The sequence below is a fragment of the Phodopus roborovskii genome, unplaced genomic scaffold, assembly GCF_943737965.1.
Source record: "Phodopus roborovskii unplaced genomic scaffold, PHOROB, whole genome shotgun sequence".
Taxonomy (NCBI): domain Eukaryota; kingdom Metazoa; phylum Chordata; class Mammalia; order Rodentia; family Cricetidae; genus Phodopus; species Phodopus roborovskii.
The window spans coordinates 28,345,569-28,369,421 of NW_026126409.1; the positions used below are offsets into that span (position 1 = coordinate 28,345,569).

Below are 23,853 nucleotides of genomic sequence, written 5' to 3' on the forward strand. Positions count from 1 at the left end.
TGTGTTAAATGTCCAGCCTAAAACAGCTGAGTGGAAGACTGACTGTTCTTCAAAACATAGCCGGAGCAGGATGGTTGTAATCCACTGTGCCCTAGGCTAGGTCAGACACCCCCCTCCCCGCTTTTTTTTTTGTTTTTTTTGTTTTTTTAAAGGTGAGTTCTTATCATTCACATCTCAAGCTTCAAAGTCATTTCCTGAGCCCTGCCCTTTCAGATTTTGACTCCTGGTGCTTATTATATTTTGATAACAAATTTACCACTACCTATTATTTTCATTTTGTCCTGTGCTACGTTACCCTAAGTTTCTTAAATACAAGGCCCTTGTTATTTCCCATGGCTAAAACAGTAGCTGGTTTATTTTTATGTTATATTTTATTATATTAGGCATTCAACTTATATATATTGAACGAATGCATCCAAGAAACTCAGACTCGCAGGCTTTAAAGCGCAGAGAAACGTTTTGTATGGGTGGTTATCTATTCATTCAGTATTGTCTCCTCTTGGCTTCTTGCGTGTTCTAAAGGCTTTCATGTTTTAGGAACCATGCTTGTTTTAGGTTCTGAGCGCGGAAGTCACCTGATTCCTATTAAAGACAAGAGTACTAGAACACAAGTCCTGCTTGACGGTGTTAGGCACTGAACCCGCAAAATAACGTCCTTTGGGAAGGATACTGAGATTTTGGATACACGTATTACCGCACTACTTCCTTGATTTCCTTTCTAGAAAGTTTTTAGCCTCTTAAACTGTGGTAGCTTCGCACTGGGCACCTTCAGGAACATTCTCAGCCAGTCACAACACTCCAGATGGGGGTCTGAGCCTAGACTCCACCCACGCGACGCTCCCTGTCTGATCCCGCCCTCAAAGAGGCGGGGCACTAGGGGCGGGGCAGGAAGCGGCCAATCACGGACGCCTACGTGCCGCAGCGGTAGTGACGTCAGAGTGGCGCAGGTCGCAGAGCCGTCGCGCCGCGCTGCAGGCAGACGCTTTGCTCTGGGTCGCGGGTTTCTAGGGGTCGCTGCGCAGCGGCGGGAGCATTTCCGCAGCGGGTCTCGGGCCGCCGAGCGCCGTCTTCATCCAGCGCCATGGCCGTGGTCGCTGTCGGCCGCCCGGGAGCCGCGCGCTGCCCGCTGTTGCGCCTGCTGTCATTCCTGCTGTTGGCCGGTTCTGCGCTGTGCTGGAACGACCCTGGTGAGTGCGGCCCTGCGGATGGGTGTCCGTCCCCTTCATCGCTGCCCTTTTGATCAGTTTCCTCCCGTCTGTCCTCTCCTGGATCCTTTGCTTTTCTGTACCCTGGCTCTTCTCCCCCCCCTCCCCCCGGGTGAGGACCCCTAGGAGTGGGCGGGGCGCACGATTCTGGATTTTAAAAGTTCCCTTCTCCAGGAGCCTGGGCTCGAAGATTGCCCGCTTTAGGCCGCATCCCAGAGTCCTGATGACAATTTTGATCCTCACCTGCGCATCTTGTTATCGTGGCTGTCCGATGTCATCATCGCCCACTGTTGTCATGGCTGCCTGTTGCTATGGCTCCTTGTTACTATGCCACCTGCAGTCTCTGAGTCATGCTTAAGGACCAGGACCACAAACTTGGGAATTCTGGATTGTATTGGTTTTGTAAACAGGATTCCCTGTTTTTTTCTAGTTAGTGCATTTTCTTAACTTTTAAGTGATATATGAGAACTGACTAGGAAGGGGCCGCTATATCTGTGTAAATGCCATGGAAAACAAAGCAATGGCAGACCACGCTTGGGTTTTGAATGTAAGCAACAGGTTATTTTTGTAACATACTTTCCTTGAGCGTGCTAAATTCACAGTGCAGTTGATCCCCCTTCACACAGAGTAACCTTTAATTTGAGAAGCATGCTTTGTTGTCAAGAGTTAAGCTACAGTGGTTATAAAACGCCTGTACACTTTGCTTAAATAATCCTAGAAGGTTGTGTGAAAATGAGAGACCTGATTAGAATTCATTTAAAACCTGGGGAAGTTTAGAGATGTAGTCTCAGGGGAATTAGAAGGAACCCCCCCCCCCACACAAAACCAACCACATTTAAATTAATGGTGAACCACTTCCAGGTTGTTCTTAGTCTACTTTTTGCTGCAAAACTTACCGTTCTGGAACAGAACTGTCTTATGAAGGTATCTGGTTTGATATTAAGACTCGGTTAAGCAACTTCCCAATTTATTTTTTTTTTGTTTACTGTGTCTTTAGGTAATATAGAACACTCAGTAATATGTCTGGGGAGCAGGGGCACCATTCTAAGGTTACTTACAAATTTTTCAATTTATGTCTGTTGAGGAGGAGTAGACTGTAAACATGTAAATAGCTTGTCCTGTGGTGAAATGAGTTATGGACAGTGGTAAAACAATGAGGGTGGGGTTTGTGGGCAGAAGTGGTGACTTAAAAAAATACGTATTGATCAGGGAAGAAGTCACCATTAAAGTGACATTTTTGAGGAACCAGAAGGGAAGGAGGAGTTAAAGGGTACTGTTTAAATTTTCAAAAGTTCATGTGGGTTATCCTTTGGAAAACAGGCTGAAAAACAGGTTGAATGGAAGTGAGATGTCTATAGTTAGAATATCTCAACTGTTTTGAAGTTGGGTATTCTGATGGAGTGTCAGTGGGAGAGATAAGGATGGGGGTGGTGGTGATGGTGGCACACACCTTTAAAAATCCCAGCACGGGGAGGCGGGCGGATCTCTGAGTTTGAGGCCAGCCTGATCTACAGAGTAAGTTCTAGGATAGCCAGGGCTATACACACAGAGAAACCCAGTCTTTAAAAAAAGAGAAAAAAGATAAGGATGGTGCAAGAGTCAGTAGGTTTTCTGAGATGCTGGGAAGTGTGGGGAGAACTGAGTTCAGGGGCCTTGGTTTCATTTCTCTTAAGAAAAGATTTGGATTATGAGTCTGGAGCTCAGGGGGTTGATTCTGTGTGTGCTTTGCCTGATGTAACAAGTGGGCATGTGTAAGTGAGCATTTTCGTGGTAGACCTGAAGGCTCTCTAGAGATTGCTGCTCTGGGGGCTATGGTAATTATGTTCCTGTGTGTATAGTTCTTAAAATAGTCTTGCTACTATTTCTCATATTCAGTCACCTCCTGTGCATCAAATATTCTGCCAGGCAGTTTTAATAACTACTTTATTGCCTTGGTCAAAGTCATATTATGTTGGTGATGTCAATTTAGTTAATTGTTTTTTTGCATCATTCAGCCTCCTATGGCAAATTCACATTATTCCTCTTAGTTAGCTTATGTATAGTGTAACCTATAAAATCTTAGAACATTTTCATTGTTTTAGTGTTTAATGTATGAGGTAGTAATTTGGATTTAGTATAGCAAACTTTCATATAGTTCTTAGAAATCTTAGATCTTTTCCCCCCTCTTTTTAGAGACACTGTTTTGTATGTAGCTCAGGCTAGCTGTTGCCTGGGTTTCCAAAGTGTTTGGATTTTAGATTTTTATGCCACATCAAGTTAAGTTTGTGTGTGGCTGCAGGTGGATTTTCTTCTAGTGCACCATACTTCCATTATTAGGGACCATTGTTTTCCCTTATCTTTGTTGTTAGCTCAAGCATTGTGTTTGTAGCTGGGCTTATTGACACTATGCAATGAAAGTGTATGAAGAATAATATGGCAGCTTTTGATTAGGTTTAAGTCAAACACTCCTTATGTGAATTCCAGAAATTTGCTGAAGCTATCTGATCAAAACTGTCTCTGAATTGCACCTTTGGAATTGGATTAAACTCAATTATTTATTTACTTGAGACAAGGTGTCTATAGGTTTCTTTTTTTTTTTTCCTTTTAAATTCTTGAGACAAGGCCTTATGTAGACCAGGCTGGCCTCAAACTCCCTTTTAGCCAAGGATAAGCATTGGAGTGATAGTAAATTGTCTTGGGGGTTACATCAGAGAGAACAGTTAGTTTATTCTGTTTTCTACTTTCTGGTTAATCTCTGCATTAAAGGGGCTTTATCTTTCTTGTGAAGTTACTCTTTCCTCATTCAGATAGGAGAGCAATTCATGTTACGATCTTGGTACCGTATCAGAGTTTTACCACTAATTACTCCTTGTCTGAATCTGTCTCTTAAGGGCTAGAAAATGAAAGTGAAAAATTTTCTAATTCTGTCAGTTTTAATTATTAGCTAGCATTATAAAGAATGAAATGTGGCTTTCCCTTAACAGCCCGGGCTGTGTATGACCATATTCCTGTTGGGAAATCAGGCTGCATGCTGAATTTTAATCTTTAGTAACTATATTTTTAAATATAGTAACTATATTTTAGCAAATGAGCAAATTTTTGATATTCACTGTGTATCATGATTTCTCATTTCTGTAGTTTTCAAGATTTGATTCACTATTTTTTTTTTCTTTCAAGACAGGGTTTCTCTGTGGCTTTGGAGGCTGGCCTGGAACTAGCTCTTATAGACCAGGCTGGTCTCTGCTTCCCCACTATTTGTTTTTAATTTATATTATAAATGAGAACAAATAATAGTATTTCGGAAGTTGAAAAAAGGTAACATTGATACTGAATGCACTGCCTTTATTTTTATGTTTTGAAGAGTTTTGTGATTTATATAAAGAGGGTATTTTTCAGTCTAGTAATTTTGGCTATCACAGAAAAGGGAGCTAGAGACAGTAGGATTGGCTTTTAAAAGGAAAAGGTGAGCCAGGTGGTGGTGGTGGTGCACTCCTTTAGTCCCAGCACTAAGGAGGCAGAGGCAGGTGGATCTCTGAGTTCGAGCCCAGCCTGGTCTACAGAGTGAGTTCTAGGACAGCCAGGGCTGCACAGAGAAAGCCTGTATGGGGTTGGGGGAAGGAAAAGGTAACATTAGGATGGGACTGTGTAATTGACTAAAGAAATTAGTGAAAGAAAAGCATTTAAAAAATATATATTTCTGCATAAAAGGATGGCTGCACAGAGAAATGTTAAAATGGCTGGTGTGCTGATTTGGCCAAGACAGTGGTTTAAAGTCCCTGATGGTGAGAAATTCTTGCCATCATTTTCCTATGGGCTGGTACTTTAGAGAGGTAGGTTTATGGTCTTCTGGTATAGCCCCATTCCAAAACATCTCCTGTTTTCTGATTAATATTATGGGGCTTGAGATTGTGCCCTTTTCTGATCAAGTGCCTGCAACTCTCTGAGTTCTGAGGTAAGGCAGATGGCAGCCACCACCTGTGGGAGAGGGGCCTGGTGCTCCTATTGCTCTGTGACTCTTTGATGGGCTCCTCGGGCCACACACCGACAGTGAGTGTTTTTCCATATTCCTCGAGATACTCATCTGAACCCTGTATTTGATTGATTATTCCTGTGCATGTTTTCTCACTATTAAGTACATATGTCAACAAGAATGTGTGTAAACATTAGTGTGTAGGAACTTTTACCTTTTCTCAAGGTTTATGTAAAGCCAAACACTCTGTAATCTCCATTTTGTGTAAAATGGTTTTGCCATCTGTTTAGTTTGATACACAAGTCCTTATTTTACACATGCTGCATAGTACAGGGTACACTGTAAGAACAAGAGAGCAGTATGGAGCTGCCTTGAAATGACAACAGTTAAAGTAAATCCAGCTCTACTACTGCTTTTTCAAGATGGTTTCTCTAGGTAGCTTTGACTGTTCTGTAGACCAGGCTGTTCTCAAACTCACAGAGATCCTCCTGCCTCTGCCTCCTGAGTGCACCACTACCTTGAGGCTCAGCTACTTCTTGATATTTACCCCCAAGACTCCAAACCAATCCACCACATAAGAGGCCTGAGCATCAGTTTACAATAACTAAGTTAGGAACTGAAATGGGTGTCTAGCAACAGATGAATGGTTTATAAATACAGTGCAATGTTTTGGAGCCATAAAGCTGTCGTTTGCAGGACAGTGGAAATAACTAGAGATAGCCCAGACTTGCATGGATTTTCACTCTCTGAGGGTCCTAGACATTATAGTAACACAGTATGTGTGTACTGATCACTGAAAGTGCAAGTGTTGCTGTCTTGGGAATAAAGGACTGATGAGATGGGGGAGAGGTGGGAAGGGGGGGTTGAATATGGGGGAATATGCTCAAAATACATTATTTATGTGCTTGGAAGTGGTTTTATGTAATTATGTATAATAATAATAATAGTACTGGCAAGATGGCTTAGTGCATAAAGACTGGTGCTGCGAAGCGTGATGGATTTGAGTTACATATGATCATCCATGTAGTGGAAGGAGAGCATGACTCCCTAGAGTTGTGTACTGACTCCCACACATGCCAAGTCACATGCACATTTGTTGCCCTGTGCACATGCACAACTGCCCATACAATGAATGAATGTAAAAAATAAAATCAAAGAATCAAGAGATAATATTCTAATTATAACAGAAAAAAACTGTAGAGACAGACCTTCCTGTGTATTTTTGCCATTTTTAACTATGAATATTATACAGTAGTTTTATATTATAGCACTCATGATGAAGCAGCACCTAGCTTAAAATGATGAGTGGTTTAAATGTGTGGTCATCTGAGTTTTGTGTGAAAGACCTAGATGCTGTCAGGAGGGCTTTGAGTCCTTTCTTAACTCACAAGCCAAGACAGATGATTGACTTTGAAACTGCTCTTCTGTGTTAGTGTGAGGTCCTCATGGTGATGTGTGTCTTATTTCAGACAGAATACTACTGCGGGATGTGAAAGCTCTAACCCTTCACTATGACCGCTACACCACCTCCCGGAGGCTGGACCCTATTCCACAGTTGAAGTGTGTTGGAGGCACAGCTGGTTGTGATGCCTACACCCCCAAAGTGATACAGTGCCAGAACAAAGGCTGGGACGGCTATGATGTACAGGTAATAGCTTAGTGTGTCACTATTCCTGCAGGGGTTTGGGTTAATAGGAGCAGAAATTACTCAAAGATATCTGCATCATCAGAAGCCACCCCAGCATGGGTCACGGCTCATGAAGGCTGGAAGCCTGGAGTTCACCACACAACCTGGAGGCAGCTGGGCAGTGGGAGAGTGTCTCTTAGCAGTCCTCACTGCTTGCATACACTTCATAAGGAGAGGCCTAGCTGTTTCCATTCAGAGCTTAAGGAGCATGCCTGCAGGATGGAGTGTGTCACCTCTAGTTAGAACAATAGCCCATGTCTTAGTGATCCTCCCTCCAAGGTGGAGGTTCTATCTCGGAGGAAATTGATACACAGCAAATTTTAATTCAATAAACTGTTTATTGAGACATCATTATTTTGGAAAAACTAATATTCTTTCTTGATAAAACTTTTATGTATAACCCGTGTAGTTTGGAGTTCTATTATTTTGTTTTTAAGACAGGGTCTTCCTGTGTAGGCCTGGTGTCCTGGAACTCTCTGTCGAGTGATCTCCCTGCTTCTCCCTTCCAAGTGCTGGAATTAAAGGTGTGTGCCACCATGCATGTGGCCCAAGCTTGTGTTTGCTGGTGATACTGGTTTCCCAGCCCCCCTCCCCAGTATTACTTAATTAGAATCTCCTGGCTAATGCAGATGTCTCATGCCCATCCTAAATTACTATTACATGGTGGGGATATGGGTGCTAACGTTGTGTAGAGCCCTTTAAGCATATAGTAATATACCACATGACTAGGATAGCAAGGCACTCATCTAGAGGGAGAGAAAATAAGTACTTGGATAGTGTACTTACCAACGAAGTGGTAAAGCTGTGTGTGGTGGAGGGCCCGACAGAGACTCAGAGGAGGTGCAAGTGCTGTATTAGAAAGGATGGCATCAGGAAGTAAAGCCCCTCAAGGCTTGGCTCACTTTCTGCAGTGATTTAAAGTGAAATGGGGTACTCAGAAACTGCTCTAGTATATTCAGTTGTAGATGCAACTTGTTCTGTTTACTTAAGTCAGCAAATTCAGGCATCTTTTTTTCCAGATAAAATTAATACATAGTATAGTAATAACAACAACAAAAAGAAAAATTGCATATTATGTAAATAAACAACATCTGGGCTTTAAAGAACTCATCAAGAAAGATGCCCCAAAGCTGGGTGTGGTGGTGCATGTCTTTAATCCCAGCACTTAGGAGGAAAGGCAGGCACAGCTCTGAGGTCAAAGTCAGCCTGGTCTACATAGTGAGTTCCAGGACAGCCAGAGCTACCCTGCCTCAACCCTCGCCCCCCAAACAAAACAAATGAAACAAAGAAAAAGATAATAGTAATAATAGTAATAAAATAGAAAAAAGAAAAGAAACAAAAAAAGAATGATGCCCCAATCATTCCTTCCACTCCTAGGAATATATCTTCACAGAACTGAAAGCATATTTCTTCCCAACAACTATATAAATATTTGCAGGAATGTTCAGATAGCTAAAACAGAAAAACCCAAAAGCTAAAACTAATGAATAATACAATGTAGTCTATTCATAAGGGGCAGTGTTTTTTTTTCAGCCATTAAAAGGAACAAAGTGCCGATTGATGCTGTAACATGCATGAACCTTGAAAGCGGTACACTAAAGCCAAGATGACAGTTACAGAGACCTACATGTCTGATTTTCTTTACAAGAAATGTCCCAGCACAGGGAGGAAAAGCAGTTCAGTTAGGGTGGGACACTGGGAAGGGGAAGTGGGCAGCTGCTCATGGGTGAGGTTTCCTTGGGGGTAATCATTAGATTTTAAAGCTCTTAGTAATAGTAAAAGTTGTACACATGCATGAACTTACTAAAAATACTGGTGTGAGAATCTTCTGTGAATCACACCTCAGCAAGGCTCTTTTAGAGACAGTGAACCAGTGTGGCTGAAGTACAAAGAGAAACATTTGAGCAAAACCTGACAGAAAGGCAGTAGATCCTGTCCTAGCTTGTATCCTCTGACACTGTGAGGGAAGTATTTTATCAATTCAGCAAAAATTAAAGACTTTAATCTTAACTTGCTTCTTTGCTTAGTTTTTGGTAGTGCTGGAGCTCAAACCCTGGATGCTATTCACGTTCAGCTTCTGAGCTACATACACCCCAGTCTCAGTTTGTTTATTTTGAGGTGAGATATTTCTGTGTTCCTTGGCCGGTCTGGACCTTGGTGTGTAGCCTAGGCTGGCCTTAGATTTGAGCCTCCTATCTTAGCACTCCACATCACTGACATTATAAATCTAGGTCATCATGTCTGGCTAAGAATACCTGCTTCCTCTCTCTCTTCTCTCTCCTGGGTAAGATTTAAGCTAATATGGATTCTTTTTGTAGCTTTCTAAGTACATCTTTAAAAAGCTAAAGAAGGTTATGTAGGATTAAACCCTGTAAAGTCAGTCCATAGTTTTCACAAAATGTTTTAAAGGTGATCTGCTTACACAGCAGTTAGATCTTATATATAGGATGCTAGTTTAAACATTGATATGTCTGGGGCTGGAGAGAGGGTCAGCAGGTAAGAGCTGTGGCTACTCTTCCAGAGTTCCTGAGTTCAATTGCCAGCAACTACATGATGGCTCACAACCATCTGTAATGAAATCTGGTGCCCTCTTTCTGGCATGCAGGCAGAACACCGTATACATTATAAATAAATCTAAGAAATATATATATATATATTTCTAGATTTATATTATTTCCCCCTTTCCTCTAATTCCTCTCACATGGTCTCTTTTTAATTATTATTACATATGTGACAGTATGTAATGTACATAATTAATATATAAACACAATGTGCTCAGTCTACTCAGTTTTGTAAGCATGTATATCTTTAGAGCTGGCCTCTTCCCTGATGCTGATTCTTTGATTTTACAATCTAGAGAATCTAGCCATCAAGGAAGTACCTTTGACAATAGTGGCAAGCAGGTGATAGTTTCAAAATTTGCCTTAGTCTTATAAAATATGGAATACCTAACTTGTACTGAAGAATATATAATATCTGTCTGGGGAGTAAGAAAAAGCCACAAGTGAATGCTCATGTATCCCCCTCTAGCTTAAGTAGGTTTTGAACCACTGTCTTAGAAGCGTGTCTCTTCCATACATACTACTGTCTGGGATTTAGTGGATCATTCTTTTGCCCCGTTATGCAGTTTTGTGACTGCTGTGATACATATCTTTTGGTTCTTAGAGCCTGTTTCTCTTTATCACAGTGGGAATGTAAGACCGATTTGGATATTGCATACAAATTTGGAAAAACGGTGGTGAGCTGTGAAGGCTACGAGTCCTCTGAAGACCAGTATGTCCTCAGGGGTTCCTGTGGCTTGGAGTACCACTTGGATTACACAGAACTCGGCCTGAAGAAACTGAAGGAGTCTGCAAAACACCAGGGCTTCTCTGATTATTATCGCAAGTTGTACTCCTCAGATTCCTGTGGCGTTGGCGGGCTGGTCACCATTGGGGTACTGCTTGCTCTTGCCTTTGTGGTTTATAAACTGTTCCTCAGTGATGGCCAGGCTTCTCCTCCACCGTATTCTGAGTACCCTCCATATTCCCAGCGCTATCAGAGGTTTGGCAATGCTGCAGGTGCGCCTCCGCCTGGCTTTAAGTCTGAGTTCACAGGTATGTTTCCCTGCTAAGGGCAGTTAGTGGGTTGCATGTGAGTGGATGGGTCTTGTGCCTGTTTCTGAAGAAGAGACTAATTGCATCTGGAAACAAAACATTTGTCTATTTACTGGGTTAAAAAAAAAATATCTTTTCAAATAGGTTAAAAAAAAATGTGTCTTTGTACATGTGTGGGTGCTATGGAGGCCAGAAGTGGGTTTCAGGCCCCTGGGACTGGAAGTACAAGTGGTTTTGTTTAGGGTCTCGTATACATGCTAGAAACCAAACTTGGGTCCTCTGGAAGAGCAGCATGTGCTCTTAGTAAAGGAGATGCCTGTCCAGCCCTTCTTTTTTCTAAAGAAAAAATTTAAAATGTATATTATTGTGTGTATGCACTGTGTGTGTGTGTGTGTGTGTGTGTGTGTGTGTGTGTGTGTGTATGGGAGGTGACTGTACCATGGTGTGGATGTGGGAGTCAGAGGGTAACCATAGACGATCATTCCCTTCCACCTTTATTAGGTTTTATGTGGGGATTGAACTCAAAATTGTCACAGTTGCACAGCACTTTCCCCAGCTGAGCCAGGTCACTGGCTGCTGCTCTGCTTCTAACAGTGTATTGTGGTCACTGTTATTAAAGTTGCCTGGTAAAGATCATCATTTTAGCTGGAAAACTCAGTCAAATTTTTAATAAGCATTATTTTGACTTCTGCTTCACACTATACACATAAAAAACTTACTAGAATGAAATAGAATGTAGGTATGTTTTCCTTTGTGTGTGTGTGTGTGTGTGTGTGTGTGTGTGTGTGTTTGTGACAGAGTCTCACTATGTCCTGAAATTAGCTCTGTAGACCAGGCTGGCCTCCAACTCATAGCAGCCCTCCTGCCTCTGCCCCCCAAGTGCTGCAATTAAAGGCATGTACCACTACATGTGGCTAGATAAAGATTAATGCACAGAAATTACTAAAATAAAAGGAAAGATAGGTACACTAGACTTTACTTAAATTAAGAATGTCTGTTTATCAGAAAATACTGCTAAGAAATGAAAAGAGCAGGCCACAGATTTGGATAAGGAATTCATAAAGTGTGGACTAGAGAGATGATCTGTTAACAGCAAGGCTCACAACCAAAAAGACAAGAGTTTGTAAAACTGCTGACAAAAGACTTGTGCCTAGACCACAAAGACATCCATAAATCTGAGAAAAGACAAATCACTAAGACTGGGCAGAGAGATTTGGATGCTTAGTGAGTAAGGTGCTTGCCTCTGAGCCTGGTGACCTGAGTTTGATCTTCAGGACCAGGTGGTGGAAGGAGAGAATTGAGAGAATTGGCACTCGCAGGTTGCCATCTGACTCCTGTGCATGCATGCTGTGGTGCTGTGCACTCCCTCAAGTAAATAAGTGTAACAGTCTGCAATTGAATAGAGGATTCAAAGAACCATTTTATAATAGAAAGGTATGGAGAGCTGGAGAGATGGCTCAGTGATTAAGAGCACCTACTGCTCTTGCAAAAGACCTGGGTTTGATTCCCAGTACCCACATAGCAGCTTATAGCTGTGATTTAAAAAAAAAAAAAATCTAGTCTCAGGAGTATCCCATGCCCTCTTCTGACTTCCTTGGGCATTCATGATCATGAAATGGACAGAATTAAAATATAGGAAGTCTGAGCACTGCTTAGCTCAGATAACACACAGTGAATGTCTATCAGGCATTGTCATGAGCTGTCTGAGTTGCTCAAATGATTTGTTGATGTAGCAGTGGTTACGTGGAGGGGTCAGAGAACAAGCTCATTGTTCTGTAGCTGTGTGTAAGATTGGTATACTTTCCTAGGCATCTCCATGTTTATAGCTTCTTCTAAGTGGAAGATGTTGTGATCTGACATCATAATTGATAAATGTCAGGCTGCCTTTTTCCATTAGAGACTCAGGCATAGTTCTCACCTGAGTTCTTACAGAGCTTCACAGCATAGAAAGGAGGAACCCGAAAGGGGGTTATCGTCTAGAAGCCGAACATGAGCAAGGGAGATAGATAATCCTGCAGGAAGACCATGCTTGCAAATCCTAAAGCTCTGCATCTCAGTCTCTCTCTGCCTGTGGAAATGTGTTCCTGAGTTACAAGCTAATATTTTATAAATACCCCCTTTGAATTCAGCTTGTTCACTGGTTGAGGACCGAACATTACTAATAAGTAGTACATATGGAATAATGAAATGTCACATGTTTATGAAGGCACTTTGTCTATTAATGTGTATTTTATTTTAAGGACCACAGAACACTGGCTTTGGGAGTGCTTTTGCAGGACAAGGCTGTGACAGTTCAGGCCCGGGGTTCTGGACTGGCCTGGGCACTGGAGGACTGTTAGGATATTTGTTCGGCAGCAATAGGTAAGCTCTGCAGGCAGGATGTTTGCCCTTAGTTCTACCAAGCGGCCTTTGCTTTGCTTATAAGGCATTACATGTTTTGAATTTGGTTTCGTAAGGGGAACAAATGATGGTGATCTTGCCCTATGAAATGTGATTTTTGCATAGAGGGGAAGGTTCAGGGCTTTGGTTTGCTTTGGTCAGTATTATGTTTATTATTTCCCTTCATTGTCTTCCTTCGTAAGAGACAGAGAAAGACTGTCTGCCTGACAGCCCAGCACATGTGAAGAAGGCAGAGGAGACACAGCAGTTGGGGAAGGGACAGTTGGCTGTCTGGCTGAGGGAGTGATAGATCGAGCGGGGCTTGGGCTGGTCTTGGAAGTCTTAGTTTCACGGTACTCCAAGCTCAGGCCTTGGTTGGGAGTTCAGGAAGAAGGCCTACTTACTTCTTGCCATTTTTTATTGCCACAGCAGTTGCTGTAAGTGACAGAAGTAGACACAAAATTTTTGTCATGGTAAAAAATACTTAATAGAGATGGCATTTTTCTGATGACTTAGGAACAGGGAAGTAATTGTGGTTGGAAAAATGATTCTTAACTCACTTTTGTGTCTTTAAGGGCGGCGACCCCCTTCTCAGACTCATGGTACTACCCATCTTACCCTCCTTCCTACTCTGGCACCTGGAATAGTCGTGCCTACTCACCACTGGGTGGAGGCGCAGGGAGCTATTCTGCATCCTCGAACTCAAATGCAGACTCGAGAACTAGAACAGCATCAGGTAAATACAGAAGTGCTGATGAGTGCAGGGGAAATGCAGAAGGAGCTCAGAACAGTGTGAGAGCATCATGGCTTCATTCGGTGTGCTCACCTGTGTGAGAGCATCCTGACTTCATTCAGTGTGTCTATCTATGTGAGAGCATCATGGCTTCATTTGGTGTGCACACTTTTTTGTGTGTGAGCATCCTGACTTCATTCTGTGTGCTCACCTGTGTGAGAGCATCCTGACTTCATTCTGTGTGCTCACCTGTGTGAGAGCATCCTGACTTCATTCGGTGTGCACACCTGTGTGAAAGCATCCTGACTTCATTTTGTGTGTACACCTGTGTGAAAGCATCCTGACTTCATTCGGTGTGTACACCAAACATGTTAGCAACACAGTTAACTAAGACTGAAACCAAATCAATTTCATTCTTCCCTCTTTAAACATTTCCTAAAAGTGGCTTGGAAAATCAAGCCTTCCTGGATGTTAGTGTCTATAGATGTTTAACTCCAGAACCCTTTAAGCTGTAAGCCAGAGCCTTCAATGTTTGTAGAATTCTGTCTGGCCTTTCAAATTCAAGAGAGTTACAAAAAAAATATTGAGTTAGACTTTAAAAAATGTCAACAGTGTGATTTTAATATTTGTTTTAAAGAGTGAACAGGACGTTTCATAGAAAGTAAAGATACAATGTAAGAAAATAACAAAAGACCCACTAGCTGTTAGAAGTGGTGGGAAATGAGGCATTTGCAGATCTCCATAGATTGCTTGACTTTCTTCAGAAGGAAGACACAGAGCAATGAATAATTCATGAAGTTGACAGAAACATATATGAATTGTTTAGAAATGTAAGAGTATTCTTAGTGCTGATTTGGATGTAAACTAGTCACTTCACCTACTGAACTTGAATCTAGACATCCCTAGGGTCCAGCAAGTGTACTCTCAGAAGAAGCCATCCCTCCATAGGAAATGGTGGTGGTATTGCTTCCAGGATCCCCAGGCATAACGAAACCTGTGGATGCTTAGTTCCCTACATAAAGATGGCATAGTATTTGTATATCATTAGTACAATATGCCCTCCCAGCTGTTGTACTTCATCTGTGAACCACCTGTGGTCCTTAGACAGTATATACATCATATATGTGGTTGTTACACTGTGATATTTAGGGCTTGATAAGGAACATGGTGAGTATGTGTGTACAACAGGTACATCTTAAAAACAAACAAACATGTATGTGTGTGTGTGTGTGTGTGTACACACACACACACATATATATGTATATATATGTGTATATATTCAAAGTTTAGTTGGTTGAGTCCATGGATGTGGAAACCACAAGTATAGAGGAGCAGCTGTATTTTAGCAACAGAGGTACATGCACTCCATGCACTAACAGATAAGCTCAGCAATGTTGTAAGCTATAGGTAGCCTGTTTGTTATGGTGTGTGTGGGGTGATAGGTGTAGTATTCAAGCAACACATTAAAAACATTAAAAATTCATACCTCCTCCATTCTGTTTATCTATGAGTTTCAGTTGTGAGAGGTCAGCAGGACATGACTTATGATTTATTTTTTAGCTTAGACATTGCATATTCATGGTTATTATTTGCATACTGGCATATTGCTTACAATGGAGCTCTTTGGTTTCCTGATAGCAAGTGTGTGTGAGGTCATGAGACTTGATGACTAGGGAGGTCTGCCTTGTCCCGAAATGCCCTGTTCCTCCTCATGGAGCATTGTAGCCTTCCCTCATAGCTTGCTTTCTTGTTTCCTTCAAGAGACATGCACATCTTGTGCAATTTTAAGCAATTTTCATATATTTTTCAAAACTAATGTAGACTTTATTTTTCTCATGCTAGGATTTGGTGGCACCAGAAGACGGTAAAATAGAAAGTTGGCGGCAAACATTGGATGCAAAGTTTCTGATTTGTCATCATCATCTCTTTAACATCTGGATAATGGGAATATCGGAACGTTGCGTGGTGTTTTGTCCTTGTGTATAGCTTTTCATGTCCTATTGTTTGTGACTGAGAGTTGATATGTGACAAGATACTTACATTTTGTATGTTAGTGTAATGTGCAGTTCAAAGTGATGGCTACTGTGGGATGCTGAAATTGTTCTGCTTGTTTCTAAAGCCTGTGATGTCAGAGGGAGCATTAAGAATGTAGAATTCCCCCTCCCAGAGACTGAGCACAGCCATCTTGTGCTGAGGCCACTTGTTGATGAGTTATTCCCTCATAGAAACAGCAATCCTCTATTTGGTATTAAAACATTTGGTGTTTGCTGTTCTTCAAACACTTAAGCCCAGCTCTGGACCACTACTCACACTGATTTGTGTTCCAGACACTTGACCAACAGATCTCAGATCCCTCCTGTGGTGGTGAGCTTCTGGTAATGGCCCTGGCCTTTTGCAGGAGAGGGTAGGAAGGGACTGTGCTCACAAAAAAGGCTTGAAATCACTAGTTTCAGTTTTCAGGTGGTACCATCCAGATGCTTCACAGCAGTCTTCAGTAGCAAAAGCATGCATTTCTCTGTCGAGTGTTGACCTGTCGGATGTCATTGTAGTAGTGTGTTTCAGCTTTACATCAATATGACAATAAATTTAAAAACCAGGAGGTGTTCTCATTCTTTGTATACAAGTGGCACAAGTAGGTTTGCTCCCTTCTGTTTTTTTCTCCCTTCCACTCAAGGAATGGACTCCGTGCAGAAGCTGTGTTTCCTTTACTAGGAATTTGATATGGTGGTTTTGCCGAAATCTCCAGTCTGTTGCTGCTTTACCAGAGAACAGTGACAGGAACTGGCAGAGCAAATGGTGTTTACAGTTTGGCCAGAACTAGGGACTAAAGAGAACATTTTGGTCCCTCTTCTACAGAAGTCCAACCTCTTGTTTCCTACCACCTCTCAGCACTGTTTTCTTACCATGAATCATCAGGTATTTACTGAAGTCAGAGCACTTCTGAACACTGCTGGATTGGAACAATCCTTTAATACTGCATATCCAAACCACAATGATCTGCTTGAGCAAGGAGCCTGCTGTCCTGCTAAGCTTTTATCCTGTTTAACTTTCTCTTAGTCTTTCAGCAGGATCGATAGCTGTTGACTAAGGTGGGTGTGAACAGGGAAGAAAGAAACAGCCAGATGTTTAGAGGGTTGCTGATGGCCATTTCTGAACCCACGTGAATTCCTGACCATCATTGTGATGTGCTTGCCACAGAGTAGGGGCTTGTTGAAGTTAGGTAACCAATGAAGTTTCAGCTCAGAGCCATCTCAGTGATTATCCATCACAGGGCATCTATCCTGTGTTTTCCTCATCTGTAATTCTCGATTAGACATATGGAGAAACTGGAGGAATTGCTACACAGGTTCCCTGACTTGTGGAATGGGGCCTCTTAGGGTAGGAGAAGCCAAGTAGAAGTCACTAGAATGGTCTCTCCAAGAACTGCCTCAGGTATCTCAACAGGGGCTGTTATATGGATACTGCACTATGGGGGTCGGGCATTGAGCTTGTAGACTGCAATCTTCCTTGTGGAAGATGGCAATATACATGTTAGAAATGATGGGTGCTAGGGACAGGGTTGGAGTGAAGATGAACACAGAAAATGTATGACTCAAATCATAGTCTTAGAAATCATAGTCTTAGAAATGCAACTTGTTAAGTCAGCATGAAGTCATACTGGAGTAGAAGAGCTACTAGTGACTAGTTTGTTGGCTTTCCTATTTTTGTGACAGTACCTGACATAATTCAAGAAGGAAAGGTTTTTGCCTTATGGTATCAGAGGGCCGGGAGGGCATGGCAGAGTAGATGCATTTATATCATGGCCAAGAGGCAAAAACAAAACAAAACAAAAACAAACAAACAAACAAAAAAAAACCCAAAAACCATGTAGGAAGGCCAGGAAAAGATGAAGCCCTCAAGGCTACATCATCAGTGACCTTTCTCTTAACTAGGTATCCACCTTTTATCTTTAACCATCTCCCAATAATATATTTTGAATCTATCAAGGACTTAACCAAGATACTACCAAGGTATGTTTTACTAATCCAGGAAGTTTTCATACCTCTCAAGTTGGCAATTGAACATTACAACTCATGTCATAAATGCACATGCAGAGAGAAAATCATGTAAAGATTGGAATTAGGTTGTCACAAACTAAAGTATCAGCAAGCTACCAGGAGCTTAGAGATAGGCCTGGGGTGGACCCTTCCCCAGCACTGTCAGAAGGAGCGTGACTCTGCTCATTTATGTCTTCATCTCAGACTTACAGCTGCCACAAATATAAGATCATATATTCTTAAGTAAGTTGAAAGCAACACCCCGTTTTGGGAGCAATTGCAGAGATGAGTGACACCACTAAAAGCTTGAAGGATGCAGGTTGGGATCCAGCCCACATCCTCACTCAGTTCACCATTTGGCCTGTGCAGAGAGCAGATCTTTGAGAGCATTAGTCTAAGTTTATTGAGGTAGTGACTCCAATTGCAGGTGTGGTTTCATTGCTTCAGGAAATTAACATGTCAAGTGCCTGACATGCAGCTGTGCCACTGGCAAAGGCTGTCCCTTTATACCTCTTAGTACAGTCCCCCAGAGGCAGCTTGCAGCTGACAAGGTTAGCAGTACACCTTCACTTTCTTACCTCAGCCCTGTGTCATGATGCTGTTAGTCACACTTTGTGAACACCTTTCCTCTTGACTTCAAGCCAGTTGATAACACTGATGATATCAAACTGATTGCACTAGGTGAACAACACGTCAAACGTACTCCTGTAGACAGATTTTTATTTGGGCCATCAGCTCACAAAAGATGACAGACTTACTATTATTAAATATGAAAGGTTGGCCTATAGCTTACCTTTGTCCTATTAGTTCTTACAACTTAAATTAACCCATTTATGTCAATCTACATTTAGCCTCGAGGCTTTTAACCTCTCCCATCCTGTACCTCATGTTTCCTCTTGGTGTCCTCTGGCTTCTCTCTGCACCTTGATTCATTTCCTCTCTCTCTGCCAAGAAGTCCCACCTAACCTCTTCCTGCCTAGCTATTGGCCATTCAGCTCTTTATTAAACCAATCAGAAGGTGCTTTGACAAAGACACATCTTTATAGTGTACAAAAAGATTATTCCACAACATACTCCAAGTGTATTGGTGGGTCCTTTGTATGGTAGAGGGTGAGAAATAAATCCGACAAAAATTCAGGGGGCCTTCTACCAAGCAGAATTTCTAGGGAGTCCAGGGTTATTGAGATGTGGAGCTATTGATCCACTGCAGAGGATACTTTATGAACAATCCCGTTCTCTAATGCCATCCCAACCTCCCTCCACTTCTAGAGATTAAATTTGTAACACTGGGACAGGAGCAAGTCTGCAGACAGGATGAATTAAAACAACTGGGATGGGAGAAATGTGATGCAATACTATGTGACATGTTACAGCATTGACTGCTGCTTCCAGAGACAGGGACACAACTCTTTCTCAAACCACTCTCTCTAAAGGGAAAGGCATAATGCTTGGTAGGACTTTGAATGCAACTTAGTCCTTATAGACTGCTACTCCACATGGACCCACATGGACCCCACATGGACCCACAGTTAGAGAATGCTCTGTAACAATTGCAGGCTGTCAGCATCTCATTTAGTAAGGTCTGCTACCCTTGTCATCTGTCACCTTTTCAGATAGTTCTCATCTCTAGTTTTCCTTATTTTATTTTGGTGCCTCTCATCCAATTGTTATGTGAGAGGCGGATTTCTTTTTCTATTTTGTACAAGGCTGTGCCTCTGGTATCTGAAATATTAAATAGGGTTGCAACGAGAAACAGATGGCACAGTCAAAGCAGAATAATTTTGTTTTTCAAGACCGAATTTCTTGGTGTGGTCCTGGCTGTCCTGGAATTTGCTCTGTAGACCAGGCTGGCCTTGAACTGATGATGGATCTGCTTTTTTTTTTTTTTTTTTTTTTTTCTGCCTTTGAGTCATGGGATTAAAAGTATTACCACCATACCCAGCCAAAAGCAGAAATTTGAGGATTTAATTAAGGAACTATTTACTAAAAAGGTATGGGCAGGTGCAGAGGAACCACCAGGACCCTTGTAATAGAAGAGCAAATAATAGATTGGTTATACATAGACCTGAAGGACTATCCAAGGAGATGCTACTGTCTTTGTTATGACCGAGTAGTAACAGCTATTGAATTACCCTGGCCAATGCCACCAACCCTTTCTTTACCTGTTTGTTTAGTAGCATGGAAAACTCGAACTGGCTAGAGGACAACAGCTGGTTTGCAGTTCACAGTGACAATGTTCCGTAGTGGAAACTTTGCTTCCTCGGGTGCTATTGTCTTCCAAACCCAATATAAGTCCCATCTCCTGCATCTTCTCAGATTGTTTTGTTATAGGTAGCCTACCAGATATGACCAGACTGTCCTTCTGGTTTCTAAACTCATGTTTGCTTGTGGCACTAGAGGGCAGCAGTGATCATTATGCAAAGTGGGATCCCTCCCTGCTGGACAATGCCATCACTTTAACTACATTTATTTATTTATCTCTTACACTTTTTATAGATCAGGTTATGCTGTTGTAGACCTACTAGGTGGATTATTTTTTCCCAGGCTGTTATGAAAAGTTACTTTTTACATAAAAGACCTTTGATACATTAATAGGTTCAACGTTATAGGTGTGTGCTCATGTGTGTGCATGTTCGTGTGTGTTTGTGGTATGTGCCCGCTTCTGGAGGTTGACATTGGGTGCTATGCTCAATTGCTTTCCACTTTAGTTCTTGAGGCAGGGTCTCTCACTGCATCTGGGGCTTATCTATTTGGCTAGATGAGCTGGCCAGTCAAGTCCAGGGCTCTTCCTATCTCTACTCCCCCAGTGCTGGATTAAAGGTGGTATAGTTGTGTTTGACTTTTACAGGGTTCTGGGGATCTGAACTCATGCTGTGAAATCAGCACTTTACTGACTGAGCCGTCTCCCTACTCCCTGGTTTCACTTTTTTAGCCATGTGGGACCTGATTATTTTCCAAATACTACCTGGATTGGGGGCCTTCTCTACTCTTGTGATGTTGCTGCTTAACATTTAAGCCATCATTGGTCACTCACTTCAGTGAGGTGTCCTTCGACAACTTGCATGAATTAGGGTAGGTCATACTGTGCTGCAGCACAAGCCTTCCCCACATTTCCCCAGCTTGATCAACAGGTAGCTTATTAAGCAATCCATGCTAAATGGGACATCACTATCAATCAGCCCTACAGAGCTCATGGGACATCAGGGAAGAGGGGTGGAAAGGATATGTGGGCATGAGGCTGGGGAGGAGAGGTGTGAAATGCTGCTTTCTGCACATGGCATGACCATCATACTCATGAACTCAGTGTAGCTATGGTTACCAACACAAGATCAAGTCAACATGCCCAGCCAGCAGGCAGCACTTATAGGACTCCATGGCTATGGAGGGGGGCAGAGGACATATTGGAAGTGCCCGGGGTGTGTGTGAGGGAGAGTTTGGGGTTCCTAGAGGAAGTGAGGTGTCACAGGAGTAAACGAGGAGGTATGTATTCCTGGGAGGAGTGGGTGGGGGGAGTTAGGGGAGGCATTGATAAAGATGTGTTGTTTATGTGTATAAAATTGTCAAGGAATGAATAAAACATTCTATTAAAAATTCCAGCTCTCACCCTATTGCATTTTTTTCTCATAACATTACCTGTGAACATATGTAATTCATTCTGTTATTGTTATTCCCACTTCAATGTACTGGCATATAAGATGCATAAGGGCAGAGGATTTAATTGTTTATTTTTGTCTGAATTGTTCTATAGTCACATTACTCAAATGATTCTTGAATTAGGCATTTGGCAAATATATCCTGAATGAATGAATGGCAAACTGGTTACATATCCCTTTCCTTTTATACAATAGTTGACTACATACTTGTTTAGGTAGATGAGAAGATGACATGAATGGGAGAAATTACTTCTGTGGTTTGTCAAAACCACAGTATTTAATAAAGCCTCTGCAAGTAGGATATCCTCACTGAGATGACACTTCTTTCAAACCCAGGTACTCCCAATGAATCACAATAAACAGATTGGTAATATTGCTTGTTGTGTTTTCTTTACAGTTTGAGTTATAAACACAATAGTAAACCACTTGTTTCAATGTGCGATGTTATGTCCCCTGCAGATGCATCAGACTGGTTTTAGATGATGAGTCTAATGCCATAAACACACAAGAGATATGAACATATTAAGGTCTCAGGGCCTGGTGGTGGTAGGGGAGGGTAAGTCTCTTGAACAGGTCCAGAACCTGAGGCCAGATAGGCTGTGGACCTAGGGGAAAATCAAATACTATTGCTTGGCTAAAAGAAGGTACCAAGAAAATGGCTCCTCATGACATTCTGCTATACCCATAGAGCAGGTCTCATCCAGGCATCACCAGAAGAGTGTGTTCCTGCGGGAGACAGGAGCTAATATAGAGACCCACAACTGGACAATGTGTAGAGTGAGATACCTTGGAATACTCAGTCTTAGTGGGATGTCTCCAGCAAACTCCTCCTCTCAGTGCTCAGGGAGCTATGCAGAAGAGGAGATGGAAAAACTAGGAGACAGTGGGGATGGGTGACAATAGTGTCTTCCAGATACAACATGACTGATGCATAGATGAATTCACAGAGACTCAGCATGCACAGAGCCTGCACAAGTCTAAGCCAGATGGGGTCCCAGCACACAGAGAGGGCCTGGATGGGAGCCACCATCCCTAGTGCAGGAGCTACCTCTAATTGACAACCTCTTGCATTGGAAAAATTACTTTTCTCCAATGGAGTCTCACTGAGTATACAAACCACACTTAAGGACAGACTCTTGGCCAGCAATAGATGGACAACACAAAGTGAACTCAATGGCGTCTTTGGAGATATTTTGGAGATACTTCATCATGCTTTGTTTGGGCATTTTATACCTTGCTAGTCTTATGCTTATTATATATTATGGTGTTATATATTACTGTGTTTTGATGGGGTTTGTGTGTGTGGATTTGTGCATGCTTCTCTGTATTTTTTGTGCTTTTTTGCTTTTGTTTTATTCAGATTTTTTTTTTATTCACCTGTTGTCTAAAAAGAAAGAAAGAAGACATGAACTTGGATGGGTGGGGAGGTGGGGAGGATATGGGAGGAGATGAGGGAGAGGAAACTATGACCAGATTATATTGTATGAAAAAAATGTATTTTCAATAAAAAAATTTTGTTATGTATTTTAGCCCCTCCCTCTCCCCTTTCTCCTCCCTGCCCCTTCCTCCTTCCTGTTGGATTCCTTCCTTCCCAAGTGTCCAGAAGGCTGAATTGTTCATACTAGAAACACTGACAGGCACTTAGTCTCCAGAGAAAGAAAACCTCCAGGTGTTGAATTTGTTGTCACACGAGCTTTTTCCAGTGTGATAGACATTCAAGTACTCATTTTTAACATTGCCTAACTTAGATAAGGCTTTTACCTGAAAGCTGTGGAAAAGCTATAATTTCAGCATTTCCAATGGCTGGTGCCTCTGTAGGGGAAGTATCTGTTTCTCAAGTGATCATTAAGGACAGGAACGGAGAGAACTTGTTAGTCATCGAGATCCTCATTAGTGAGCTAGCTAGTTAAGGTGGCCTGCTGAGTGATTAGGAGGAAAAGTAGAGGCAGGATCTGATCTCGTTAATACCGGATAGCTGATTAATAACTACGGAGAAAAGAAAGGTGCTGCTGGACGGCCCACAGGGAGCAATAGCTAATTAGAGGAAGTTTCCCCTGCCAAACAAGGCTGCTGTCTTGGGGTGGGGAGTGCGGGGTTGACACATAACCTTCTGACATCACAGTTGGAATTTAGCCCAATTCCCACCCCTTTCTGCTGGAGTGTGACAATATGAAAACAGTGATTCTCTGGAGGTGAGACTCCAGGAGACTCCGATCCCAAAGGACTCTTTGAAATCTCTCTCCTCTGGAGATGTCAGTTAGGTAATCTCTCCCACTCAGGTTTATGATACAGGTGAATTAGAAAATCAGTGACACTTAAACTAGCTATGGGAGACCTGTCAAGGCTTAATTACATTGTGCAGCACTTCATACGTGCTTTGAACCTTGTCTCCTCCAGCTTCTCAGCTAGGCAGAACTTCATTCCTGTTAATGCTCTGTCACTGATATGAGTGCCCAACTGATGACTCAAAGGACAACAAGGAGAAGGAGATGTCTCCAAACTTGTCAGATCTTTTGGATAGCAATCAGTTATGTCACTCTTCCAAATTCTTGCTCAATAAGCACAACTAATGGAAATATAGGAAAGAGGATGGTAAGATCCAGATCAACATATG

General features: G+C 42.1%; 1 protein-coding gene across 2 annotated transcripts in view; it reads left to right on the plus strand.

Annotated features, from left to right (window-relative positions):
* Positions 1–15,529, plus strand: part of Saraf (store-operated calcium entry associated regulatory factor) — a 735,200-nt gene extending 719,671 nt beyond the window's left edge. Inside the window, exons 2-7 of one of the 2 annotated variants that reach the window (XM_051182253.1) lie at positions 1,043–1,187; positions 6,624–6,802; positions 10,029–10,437; positions 12,678–12,798; positions 13,392–13,552; positions 15,392–15,529. In XM_051182253.1, coding sequence (XP_051038210.1) covers positions 1,082–1,187; positions 6,624–6,802; positions 10,029–10,437; positions 12,678–12,798; positions 13,392–13,552; positions 15,392–15,417 — 1,002 coding nt within the window. In that variant the 5' untranslated portion in view covers positions 1,043–1,081 and the 3' untranslated portion in view covers positions 15,418–15,529. Of the gene's footprint in view, positions 1–985; positions 1,188–6,623; positions 6,803–10,028; positions 10,438–12,677; positions 12,799–13,391; positions 13,553–15,391 lie in introns of those variants that run through there. The other variant, XM_051182254.1, reaches the window with a different exon arrangement.
* Positions 15,530–23,853: the final 8,324 nt, after the last annotated feature.